Consider the following 13422-nt stretch of genomic DNA (forward strand, 5'->3'; position numbering starts at 1 on the left):
CTGGATTGAAGTAATCCGCTTCAAAGGATCTGAAAATCCTTTAAATCATATACAAATTTTGTGAATCTGTAAATTTTATTGAGTGTGGTCTTAATCAGATTTTTCAAAGGGTATTCATTATCCCTACATTTTAAAAGTAAAGGGTATCCATACAGGATTATGTTGCTTGATTCCACTTATGATTTTTATGTTTATGTGAAATTTGCCTCAATCAAAAAAAAGGGGGCGTCCATTACTCCTTTATTTAAAAAGTGTTTTTCAAGCATTTATGCATTCTCCCACCATCATCTCTCTTTTTATAATGAATATGCTAAGCATACTTGGATAGTATGGCTCTTGAGTCAACCCTGTAATCTCCTTGAACATCTTTTTGCTCTCAGAATTTTCCTTTGGCAGGGGGGAAAGGGAGGAAATACTGAGCTCTTCGTTCTCCCTAAGCATATCAAAATTTTTTAAAAGTTTAAAGCTTCAAAAAATAAAAATTAGTGACCAAGTCAATTCTCAGGAGAATAGTTATCAATACACATCAAAAAAATCTGAGAAATGAGAATATCTGAAAAATTTTTAAATAAGATTGGAGATTATTCATTATATAAATAGACTAAAATGACACAATACTAAAAGAAAGAGGTTTATAAACAATGTGAATTTGGAATAATAGATTTCCTAAGGTATTCTGTATAAAGCTGCAGGTAGCAATAAGGAGAGTGGAGGGAACTAGGAGAGTAGAAGAACATTGGGGGGTGGGGGCAGACAGGCACACAAAAAACTACTTCTAACATTAAAAGACAGAGGATGTAGATCCAGGGCTAGGCATTTCAATTACAGTCCACGACTGAGGCATTCACAACTGAGACAGCTCTGGAGAGCTAAGATTAGCATGCCTATTTGGGGACCACTTTCCTAAGCCTTTATTTTCAGGTTTATTTAGGGACCATATAATACATTTTATCTTAATAATTTAAAACCTGTGACTTGCTTTTTTGCCCTTTTCAAAACTTATAGGAAAGTAAAGAAAAATTATACTTAATGCAGTAAAAGAAAATTACGTTACTATTTTAATGTAGGTTTTCAGATCATGATTTAATCTTTTCTTCAAGAGTTGTCCTTTAAGCACAGAATAGACACTTACCAAATTAGGCAAAATATACTAACTTGTTCATTTGCACGAGCTCTATGTAGTTCATGAATATCAAAATCCTCCAGGTTAAGCTGCAACTTCTCTTTACAGAGTTCACAGGTGGTTACAGCCTCTAGTGAAGAACCTGGTTAAAAAAAAAAAAAAAAAAAAAAAAAAAATCACAAATAAAGCTTAATTTTGCTATGTCTCCACAAAACATTTTTCCTTGTGGGTTTTAAGCTTAGAATATAGAAAACTAAAAGGAAGGGAGGAAGAGACCGCAGGGAGACTGTACTACTAACATAAACCAGTAACGTCTCCTAAAATAGCAGTTAGTAACACCTGACGCGCATGTCCTATTCTTGTGGTACCTAAGCCTCCACCTTGTGTTTATTTTCCCATCCCAGATACTCATATATTTTGATGTGGGATGCTGACAATGGAATATTATCTGTACTTCCTACTTCCTCTTTAAGTACTTGGATAAGATGCCATAAAGGTTGAGTTCAGTTCAGTCACTCAGTTGTGTCTGACTCCTTGCGACCCTATGGACTACAGCACGCCAGGATTCCCTGTCCACCACCAACTCCCGGAGCTTGCTCAAACTCACGTCCATTGAGTCGGTGATGCCACCCAACCATTTCGTCCTCTGTCATCCCCTTCTTTTCCTGCTTTCAATCTTTCCCAGCATCAGGGTCTTTTTCAAGGAGTCAGTTCTTTGCATCAGGTGCCCAAAGTACTGGAATTTCACCTTCAGCATCAATCCTTCCCATGAATATTCAGGACTGATTTCCTTTAGGATGAACTGGTTGGATCTCCTTGCAATCCAAGGGACTCTTGAGAATCTTTTCCAACACCACAGTTCAAAAGCATCAATTTTTTGGCACTCAGATTTCTTTATATCCAACTCTCACATCCATACATGACTACTGGGAAAATCATAGTTTTGACTAGATGGACCTTTGTTGGTAAAGTAATGTCTCTGCTTTTTAATATGCTGTCTAGGCTGGTCATCACTTTCTTCGAAGAAAATATAGTCACTGTTTCCATTGTTTCCTCCTCTATTTGCCATGAAATGATGGGACCGGATGCCATAAAAACATGGTATCTAAAACAACTAGTTACATAGACCTAGGCCAGTATCTTTGATGTGATAACATATACTAAGACTGCCTATGGTCTAAGAAATGTGTCTTCCCTATAACTTAGGAGGCAAAGAAAGGGATCCACTCTTCTTCAGATAAAAACAGCTCCTCTCGGCCATAAAACAAAAGTCCTGATACATGGTACAACTGCTAAGTGATATAAGACACAGATAAGATACAAAAAGCCCCCAAATATTGTATGATTTCATTTATATGAAATATGTAGAATAAGCAAATTCAGAGAGAAAGTAGATCAGAATTTACCAGGTGCTTGAGAAGAGGGTGAGAAGGGTATTAGTGCCTAATAGATACAGAATTTCTGTTTTGGATGACTTAATAAATAAATTGTAAATAAATAGTGGTGATGCTTACTCAACATTCTAAATCTACTTAATGCCACTGAATTATACACTAAATAATGGTTAAAAGGGTAAATTTCATGTTATATATTTGTTTTACCATTAATTAAATACAATTCCTTCTGTCCTATATGCACTCAACATTTGGTTACTCCTAAGCTTCTGGCTCTAATTAAGTACCAGTCTTGTTTAATTAAACATATTGCCATTTTCCTCCTTGTTAAACAGGGCTTTAAAATGAAAAACTGTCCTAAAAACTAGAATAAGTCATATGCATAATAAGGTAAAGATTTAGATTCAATTTAACATTTGTTGAGTGCTTGTTATGTGCCAAAAAAATATTAGAAGTTCTAGACATTAAGAAAGAAAGTAGTCATGCCTGTCTTGAAGAGCTCATAAACTCTTAGAATTAGTGTTATTTAATAACAATTTGTTAATAATAAAAATTTAGCATAAAGTCTAAGACAACAGTTGTAGTACCTTACATGCATTTTCTAAAAACAGCTGAAAGGAAAATGAATGAATGCTACTTTGAGGTAGTAACATGTCTATGTCGCCTCAAGATAGGCTGGAGTGAAACTGCAAAAGACATTTCTATTTATCAAGTATGTGAATAATATCGATTTGCTTTTTAGAAGTCAAGCATACTTGAAAGTGTTGAAATTAAAATGCATTCATAATATTTTCTTAATCTTTAAAAATATATTACTGAAATATACTACACTCAAGATGGAGAATATAAAAAATGTGACACTTCAGAAGGTTTTCTCTTATTAAGACATTTATTCTTTGAATCAGAAGCAGGAAAAGTATGATGATTATAAAATATGGACACTGGATGCAATTTAATAATGCTCTTTCACATTTTAAGGCTTCATGTTTCTCTTCTATGGAACAAGTAACAGAGAAGTTGTTCAAAAAGGCCGTATGCAGTTGGAGGAACCAGTTATCCTTGAAATCTTTAATCCAGGACCCCTCATTTAATCCAGGACACCCCTCAGGTGTCCTTCATATCCCACCTCATTCAGTAGGCCCTGCCTACATTTGCCTAAGCTTATATTAAACTTATTCTATTCATCTTTGAACATCCTCAGAGTTTTTAGCAGTCTATATATAGCAGCTGCTTAAATGTTTAAACAAATCTCTATCAGAATGAATCATCTACCAGATGAGGTCGTCAAGTAAATATGAGAAAGCCTTGTGAAAACTTAACAGGAAGGTTCAGTTCTTGAGATCTTAACATTCATCACCATGAATACTTATCATTACCTTTAAAACCTATTTAATTACTTACTGTGAGCCCAATCCTGTGAGAAACTATTCATAAACATCATCTCACTTGATCTTAACAACAAACTATTCCTCAATCTGACTCTTGATGGAACTGAGGCCCAGCCCCAGACCTACTTAACATTCAAGAATGTTTAGAAATTGGATTTAAGGAATCTCTGTTTTTAAAACATAGATGGGTAATTCTGATCAGCAACCAGAATTGAGAACCAAAGTTAAGAGAGTTACTCAAAATCCTATAGTTAAGTGTTGGGGAGTCATTATTCCAACCTAAAGCAAGTCTAACTCTCAAAAGCCAATGTTCTTAAATAATATATTGTATTACCTGTTTTCCTACCTATACAATACTAACAATCCAGTTGCAAATATAGTAGAAGGTGAGTCAAGGTGTTTTTCATTCTGGTAATAGCTAACATTTCTGGGCCCTTGCTAAGTGTCAAGAACCATGCTGAGCATTCATTTAAACTTATTAACACCCCAGGGCAGTGCCTAATAAAGTGCACAAGGCTTTCATTACACCACACAGTCAAAAAGAGGCTGCTACAGGTAAGACTGGCCCATCCCACAGGTTTGGGATCAGATTAGTTTAGAAAAAAAGATAACCCCATACCCCAATGAGGCCTCTACTATCTTGCTGCAGGAAGAAAAGTTTTCCGCTAGTCTCATCATATCCAGTTTGAACACATTTATCAAATTCCAACAGATCATTAACACTGAAATTAATACCATCATACTTCACAACCTATTTTTCTGTCACCCAACTATCATCATCAGACCATCACTGCCACACAAGTATTTTCATTTATTACTATGATCTAATTTCCCACCCTACTAGTCATATTTCACTAGGTCCTCCTGGTACTCATTGCTAAACACAGGTAAATTCTTCTCAACCAATTTCCTTTATGAGTCACCTGTTCAACTTCAAGACTGAACCACAGGGCCTCACAGACTGATAAAATATTCTTCTGCAATCACTTCCTCCCAACAACTGTTTGCACCTCAGGACCAAGAAACAGGGATAGACATCCCCAATACCTATTGCTGTTTTGAAACTCAAAGTTCTTCCTCATTCATTAATGACTTTCAGTTCAGTTCAGTCACTCAGTCGTGTCCGACTTTGCGACACCATGAATCGCACGCAGCATGTCAGGCCTCCCTGTCCATCACCAACTCCCGGAGTCCACTCAGACTCACGTCCATCGAGTCAGTGATGCCATCCAGCCATCTCATCCTCTGTCGTCCCCTTCTCCTCCTGCCCCCAATCCCTCCCAGCATCAGAGTCTTTTCCAATGAGTCAACTCTTCGCACGAGGTGGCCAAAGTACTGGAGTTTCAGCTTTAGCATCATTCCTTCCAAAGAAATCCCAGGGCTGATCTCCTTCAGAATGGACTGGTTGGATCTCCTTGCAGTCCAAGGGACTCTCAAGAGTCTTCTCCAACACTACAGTTCAAAAGCATCAATTCTTCGGCACTCAGCTTTCTTCACAGTCCAACTCTCACATCCATACATGGCCACAGGAAAAACTATAGGCTTGACTAGACGGACCTTTGTTGGCAAAGTAGCACCTATCTTCTTTACACAACTTATTTCTTGGTTATTTCCACATCTACAAAGACCATAATTGATTCTGACTTCCTCAACATCCTTGCTTCCAATATTACCTGTCCCCACCTCAGCCACCCACTTTATGGTCATTAACCTTGACCTTGTCATTGCACTTTACAGCACTACTCCTAAAATCTGTGTGTTAAGCATCTCTTCTGTATACCTACGATCTTTCACTATTCTAGCTCACCTACTCTGGCAATTATCTTCAATGTCAATGAGATTCAAAAAACACAGATCTGACTTCTCACTATCTACTTCCTAATGTCCTTACTCCCTCTTTCTTGTGTAATTTCTAAGCTCACTACAACCACATCCAACTTTAACTCCCTTCATCATTTTTTGCCTGTCAAAGGTCTCAACCCCACTGAACTCAAATCCTTGTCTGTATCCAAGCATCTGAAAATTGCTTCTTAAAAATGTACATGTATCCCAATCACACTTTTAAATCATATTCATAGCCACAGATTTTTATGGACACTAGTACTATCTGAAAACATTTTAGAATGTTCTTTTCCTCACACACGAAAATTTCTTAACCCATCCCCTCCATCAGCTAAAGACCCTTATTAAGAAAACAGAGGCAATTATATGGGAATTTAAGCACCTTCTCACCAAAGCAACACACTTTGGTTAGAAATAGTCCATATCTACACTACCAGGTACCCTTTTCCTATTAAAAACTACCTATTCAACCTGTACTCTGGATCCCCTCTTCCCCTTCTCTTTTCATAAATTTTTCAAATCTTCACAGTATCTCTTGTTAAAATAAAAACATGTCCTCAAATTTTCTACCTTGAAAACAAAAAAACAAAAACATGTACCATGACCAGGTGGTAGAAAACTCTCCAGTTTCTACCCTGTATCTCCAATTATCCTGACAGTAAAGTTTATTGTAAGAGGGGGTCTGTCTGTGTTGCTGCTTCCCTAGTCTTAGCCCAATTTAGTAATACAATGACACCTCACCTCATCCACTTTGCCCAGCAATGAAGTCACCAAGGACATCCATGCTGCCAAATTCCAGCTGTCATTTCTTTGTTCTTATCTTTCCGTTCTGACTTCTTTGTGGTACCTGACAGGGTTGATTACATCCTCTTAGAACATGTTCTTCTTTTGACTTGCACAACACTACATTTTCTGTTTTCTTCGTACCAGACTGAGGCTGCTCCTCAAATCTTCTCTGTTCCCACTAAATGTGTGGGTGCTTCAGAGCTCTGTTTCGGGTTCATTTTTTTGGTATCTGCCCTTGCGCTAGTGACATTTAATCTCAAAGCTTAAAATACTATTTATGTGCTCATGATTCCCAAAACTGAAATTTTCAGCACTGAAACTCTTGAAACATCATGCTTGTCTTGCTAACTGCCCAGATGACATTTCCATATCATTATCTAATAAACAGTTCATATATAATTATTTCCAAAACAGAACTCTTGGCTTCCTTTCCCAAATTTACACTTTTCTCAGTCTTCTTTACTTTAGTAAATGGTCCCACGATTTACTTAGTAGATCAAGGCAAAAACAGTTACTTCTCTAATTGTTCTTCTTCACTCCACCACATCCAATCCATTTGCAAGTCCCATAGAATCTACTTCCAAAACATACTCAAATCATCTATTTCTACCACCACCACCACCACCACCTCTAATACAATAGATTCCTAGTTGGTCACAATAGCTCCCTGCTTTCACTCTTGTCCCAATAAAATCCACTCTTCACAGAACAGCCAAAATAGAAATAAGATCATTTCACTCCCCTGACCTTCAGTGGCTTCGTATAACACTTATAAAAATCTAAGCTTCTGACATTAGCTTTCAAAGTCCTAAATGAGCAAGCCTTTGCTCATCTCTCGTATCTCAACTTATCACCCCTGTCCTTTCCCACAAGTTACAGCCACACTGGGCCTTCATTCAGTTCCTCAAACACACCTAAGTCATTCCCACCTTAAAGGCTCTGTGCCAGGTGTTCCATGTGTTGGAATGCTCTTCCTCTCATTCTAGAATAGCTAGCTCCTCTTTGTTCAAGTTTAAAATGCTCTCATCTCAACAAGATTGGAGAAGGAAATGGCAACCCACTCCAGTGTTCTTGCCTGGAGAATCCCAGGGACGGGGGAGCCTGGTGGGCTGCCGTCTATGGGGTCACACAGGGTTGGACACGACTGAAGTGACTTAGTAGCAGCAGCATCTCAACAAGGCATTCCTTTAACACCTAATACCACCACCATGGGAGAAAGTTACCTGGTCTGACTTGTTCTCTATATCCCATATCTAGAACGATGCCTGGCTCCATAACAGCACTTAATAAATAACGACTCCCTATAGCAATCCTACTGCTGCATAATAACATTAGAGAAAATAAATCTTTCTCAAGGACACATAGCTGCTAAATAGTAACAGTATTTCTTTGATTCAAAAGCATCTTACATGATGTAAGGGTCATCAGCAATAACAAATCACAGTTAACTATACACATATGGAAGTAAATAGATTATTCAGTAAATGAAATACAATACTACCATACATTAAATTTATGAAGCAAAACTAATGCTCTTTAATGCTTTTGCTTCAAAAAATGATTGATACTTTTGTTAAGAGTAGACATTTGAATAAATTATAATCAGAATTGTTACTAAAATCCATACATGCATGCATTTCTTAGAAAAAACTGTGAAAACTTAATACACAAAGGGGTAAATCTTACCAGAGTTAATTTTGGCCTGTAACCATTTCTTCATACACTCTTGGTGGACATACTGTAAACTTCCGGTGCACTTGCATGGCTCTATCAGCAAGTTAGAGGATGATGCAGCTGCCATCTGACAAATTCTACATAAATCACCTTCTTCTTCTTCAGAGTCCTCTAAAAGGAGGCTGGAAAAGACAGTATATTTCCTAAACAGAGCTATCAAAACTCATCCTGGTTGGTCATTTCTAGTCATACATAATTCCAAAATATATCATGGTCTCTCTGGGTAGAAAAAAGGCAAACAATAACAATAATAAATAGCAACTACAGGAAAAATACTTTCAACAAGAGTAAAAAATGTAATATTTTAAAAGAAATCAAATAGGCTACCCTATTACTTATCTTCAAACAATTTAAAGTAATTCTGTCCTTGGTACCACAGCTTAAGTTCCACAGCTTTCATAATTTATAAGTTTCATTAAGATTTTAATTTCTGCAATATCACAGATTACTTCCATTCCAGGAGTATAAAGATAATGTACATATATACCCATTACTTTTGTCCCCTCAAAACTTTAAGACAACTTTGATGAATTAAACATTGACTTGTGATTTTTCAATTTACATGTTGTTAGAACCACGTAATGGAGAAGGAAATGGCAACCCACTCCAGTACTCTTGCCTGGAAAATCCCACGGATGGAGGAGCCTAGGAGGCTACAGTTCATGGGGCTGCAAAGAGTCGGACACGACTGAACGACTTCACCTCACCTCAGAACCACGTTATGTTTAAACTGATAAAAGTTTTGTATTAAATCATAATAAAATCAAAACAATAGATTTTAAAATTCCTCATTTTCCCCACCCCTAGTAATGTTAGTAAATCATTCTCATTTCTTTAAGGTTAGGATTTTAAAGTGTGGAGTAGTTCCCATTAACCCACATCCTCTATTTCACAGGCCAACATGTACTGCTTCTTTAAATGCAGAAATGATCATTATAGAACAAGTAATTTTTTTGGTTAAATCTCTCACCTTAGTCCACTGCTGACACAAAAAAGGTACTCAATAAATTGATGATACAGAATACTAAACATTAACTGAAATACAACCTGGATTATATTATATGGGTTTCATATGAGTTTAGCAAAAGATTTGTGCAAAGAGAAACAGATGTACTTTGAGGTGACTTCCATACCTAGACTTAACCAGAGATATAACCTCAAGTATTAATCTTTGTTTTTTCTAAACAGTTATTATTTATTTTTGGCTGAGTCTCTGTTGCTGCATGGGCTTTTCTCTAGTTGCCGTGAATGGGAGCTACTCTAGCTGTTGTGTGCAGACTTCTCCCTGAGGGGGCTTCTCTTGCTGCACAGCACAGGGTCTGGGCGTGCAGACTCCAGTAGTTGCGGCTCCTGGACTCTAGAACACAGGCTCAGTAATTGTGGCGCATGGGCTTGGTTGCTGTGTGGCATGTGGGATTTTCCTGGACCAGGGATCCAATCTGTGTCTACTGCTCTGGCAGGCAGATTCTACCACTAAGCCACCAGGGAAGCCCCTCGAATGTTAATCTTTATGTTTTACCTTCAGATGTGACTTTCTTTGGCTCTGAGTTTTTACTCTGGGAGAGTCCATTTTTTTACACTTTTATTCATTTAATTGTAAAGTATATTATAATCCTCATGTATAAATGAAAAACATAATAAAGGAACACGCACATATAAACTCCAGGTCAAAATACCCCAACAAATGTGCTTTTGAACTAGCTAACTAGACAGGGCAATGCTGGCTTAATTGGTTACTCTTTGGACATCAGTAAACTAATGCTTTGCCTACTTACACTACTGCACTCAAATTAATCTCACTTTGAGCATAAGAAATATAGTACTTACTATATTACTCAGTAGACTGTTCACAAATAGAGGCTGCTCCTATAACATTAAACCTAACACTACCACAGCAGAATAAATTCTTCTCTACGAAAGGAGAAAAAGCAAATTTTAAGGGAATCTTTACTTGGTACAATTTGTTTTTTCTAAGGAAAAGTGGAAACATACTCGTCTATGTTCACTATCTTAGAAAGCATATGAAGCTTCCTTTATTACCCAGAGTAAGATTTGAATTGTTTCTTGTTAAAAACAAAAAAGAATCTAACGTGATACTAACAACTATGCTCCCCAACAATTTCATTACTGGGGCCTTTATGAATAAGAAAAAACAAAAACCAAAAACACCCAACAACCTTAGCATTACGTAAGTCTTTTCTTCTTACAAGTATATTTTATGTGCACTATCCTATCCTATTGGAGAAGGCAATGGCACCCCACTCCAGTACTCTTGCCTGGAAAATTCCATGGGCGGAGGAGCCTGGTAGGCTGCAGTCCATGTGGTCGCTACGAGTCGGACGTGACTGAGCGACTTCACTTTCACTTTACACTTTCATGCATTGGAGAAGGAAATGGCAACCCACTCCAGTGTTCTTGCCTAGCACAGTCGGACACGACTGCATCGACTCAGCAGCAGCAGCAGCATCCTATCCTATTTCATCATAAAAGTAATACATGGAAAAACTAAGCAACAATATTAACATGACAAAATAATTAAGTTGGACTGAAAATCTCTGATCTTTCATCTTTTCCCAGAGATTTTTAAGCAATCTAAACTCTACAGAAGATTTCATATGAATAAAAAATTCTAAGTTCTGAATTTAAATTGACATTTCTGTCAGTCACAGTAATTCAGCATACATTTAGACTTTAAAAAAATTTAAAAATCTGTGATTTTACCTCATCCCAAAAAAGATTTGAAATCAGAAATATAAATAAATGGTAAATAAATGATCTTATTAAAAGGTGAAATATTGTCTTGATACATATGACCACTTGGGTCAACTTAACCAATTCCATGTAGCACTAGCCTACCAAGACAAAGGGTAAGAGATTAAGGCCTTTTGTCTCCATACGTATCTGTGTCCAAAGCTGGTTAAAAACAACCTTATGATTATTTCCCGATGCAATTTACACCCCCAGTACCTACCTCTAGAATTAATTCTCATCCATTTTACCTCTGAGCAAGATACTAACATCTTACTGGATGTAAATTTTAAAGGAAGAAAATTTCAGACATCACTCTTATGAGAAACCATTTTAGGAACAAACAGTTCTTTCTTTAATCTGTTACTGCTTTACAGGCTTAAGACATGTATTCAAACTTACCTCTCTTTTATTTTCTGTAGTCTTTCTGGGTCTCTTGAAGGTACATTTTTAGTTTTATCATTTTTTCCATCAGATGAACTCCACCCTGAAGGAATAATATCTACAGTGATCATAACATTATCAGTCAAATTATTTCCAAGTGCTGGGGGCACTGCAAATCGAAATAAGGAACCAGGAAGGATCCCCGTTATCCCTGTACTTCGTCCACTCCGAGTTGAATCTGAGGGGGAGTCACCTGTACCAACACTGCTTGGTGCTGCAGATGCCTGCGGTCTGTTGGCACCAGCCCCAAGGGGCTCACTCTGTGCTTCAAGGTGAACCACTTCATTTGATTCTCTTCTAAAAAGATGATGAGATCTAGATGGTATATCAGAGGTAGATATCCTTGAAGATTCATCTCGTCCCTCTCGCCTCCTTCTAGAGAACAAAGGTGTGCATCTATTTCTAAGTGAGGAAGATAACCATGGTCCTGTATTTCTGCCTTCAGATTCTTGGCTAAAATTTTGGGAATCTGGCTCAGAGTTATGATTTTGGCTAAGAGATGACAAACCCCATCTTCGCCGAAGAAATCGAAATCCCTGAGAAGCTTCGGATGCCCTATTATCAGGAATATCAGAGGCTGATGCTGCATTACCACGAGACTGAGAACCTGTCAAGATTCTTGGAGAAACATAAGAATTTTCAGAACTCAATGACCTTGTATTCAAGGAGTCTTGATTAGACCTTCGTGAAAAAAAAGTAGATGACATACTAGAAGCTATACGTGACAGCAATCTCCTTGTTGTGCGTCTACCTTCATTGTCAGAAGATTCTTGAAATGATCTGTGAGATGAGTTAATCCTATCTGAACTGCCTATAGTTGAGGTTTCACCTCTATTTGAAGTATAAGAAAATCCAGGCTGCATACTGCTTTGGGGAGATTCTAATTCTCTTGGAGAAAAATCTGATCTTAAAGAATTTCTACCAGAGTCCCTAGAACATGGTATGGTTTGATGTTCAGAAGGCATTTGGTGGTTAGTAGATGATGCACTCAATTGTAAAGTGCTCAATGAGTTCTCTTTTGGTCTTGCTCCTTGTGAATATGAAGAAGGAACTCTGTCTTGAACACCTATTTTTTAAAAAAGAAAAGATAACCAATTACGTGAATTATCTGTGCATTATTAAATTTAAGTCTATTAACCACTAATTAATGCCAAAATTAACCCTTAGATTCAAACTGAACACTGGCATATTATAGCTACACAGCCTAACTACCATTACAGAAAAAAAATTAACATATTTAACTATCTGTCTACGCTTTTGGTAAAATCCAGTGCTGCTGAATAAAGTCGTCATTACAAATTTTTAAAAATAGAAATGCATTATAGCTTTATAAGAGGCAAACATCAATCAACCAACACGGATGAAGGTATAACAGTTGAATTTACTGATCAAAAATTGATATGGGAGAAGAATACCTAACACCTAAATGGATAAGGAATTTTAAATGGGTCAAAAACTCAAAGTAAATGACTCATAACAAGTAAAAGCAAAATTCTCATAGGGAGATGGTGTTTTTGAAATTTTTCTTACTCTAATAAGTACAAAGTTATTTCATGTAAATATTATCATTCTTGTCATTTTATAGCAAACCATGCTAACAGTTCAAACTTTCTCCAACCTTTGGCCTCTTCTTTCAAGTTAACAACAGGGATTTTAATCCCTGATTACTCATCAACCATAACTATGTTTAAAAAAAAAAATACTGGCCCGGAACTCCTAGTCAGAATAGAGCTCTGGCATCTGCAATTTTAACAGTACATTGCTGATGATTCTAACCTTCAAGTGGAATGAGAAATACCACAGCATTCCTTTATAAAAAATATTCGTCCATATACCTTGTTTAAGAACTAGATTGTTACTGTGCTAACACATGGTACCTCATGGAAGAATCAATGGGGACGAATTTATTCCACACACTTATTACTCCCCAAACCTAGAAGCTACTGACACTGTTTACTAAACC

General features: G+C 37.0%; 1 protein-coding gene across 13 annotated transcripts in view; it reads right to left on the reverse strand.

Moving 5' to 3' along the window:
• The window catches only part of MARCH7 (membrane associated ring-CH-type finger 7), a 47796-nt gene that overhangs the window by 6844 nt on the left and 27530 nt on the right, over positions 1-13422 (reverse strand). For 9 of the 13 annotated variants that reach the window (XR_003514183.1, XR_003514174.1, XR_003514177.1 and 6 more), the window contains exons 5-7: positions 11418-12525; positions 8220-8389; positions 1156-1265 (exon numbers count right to left, since the gene is read on the reverse strand). Coding sequence is in view for 6 of the 13 variants with exons in the window: in XM_027559940.1 (XP_027415741.1) it covers positions 1156-1265; positions 8220-8389; positions 11418-12525 (1388 nt within the window). In the remaining 7 variants the exon portion in view is untranslated. Of the gene's footprint in view, positions 1-1132; positions 1266-8219; positions 8390-11417; positions 12526-13422 lie in introns of all 13 variants that reach the window. The other 4 variants (XR_003514191.1, XR_003514192.1, XR_003514190.1 and 1 more) reach the window with 1 other exon arrangement.

This window comes from Bos indicus x Bos taurus, chromosome 2, assembly GCF_003369695.1.
Source record: "Bos indicus x Bos taurus breed Angus x Brahman F1 hybrid chromosome 2, Bos_hybrid_MaternalHap_v2.0, whole genome shotgun sequence".
Taxonomy (NCBI): domain Eukaryota; kingdom Metazoa; phylum Chordata; class Mammalia; order Artiodactyla; family Bovidae; genus Bos; species Bos indicus x Bos taurus.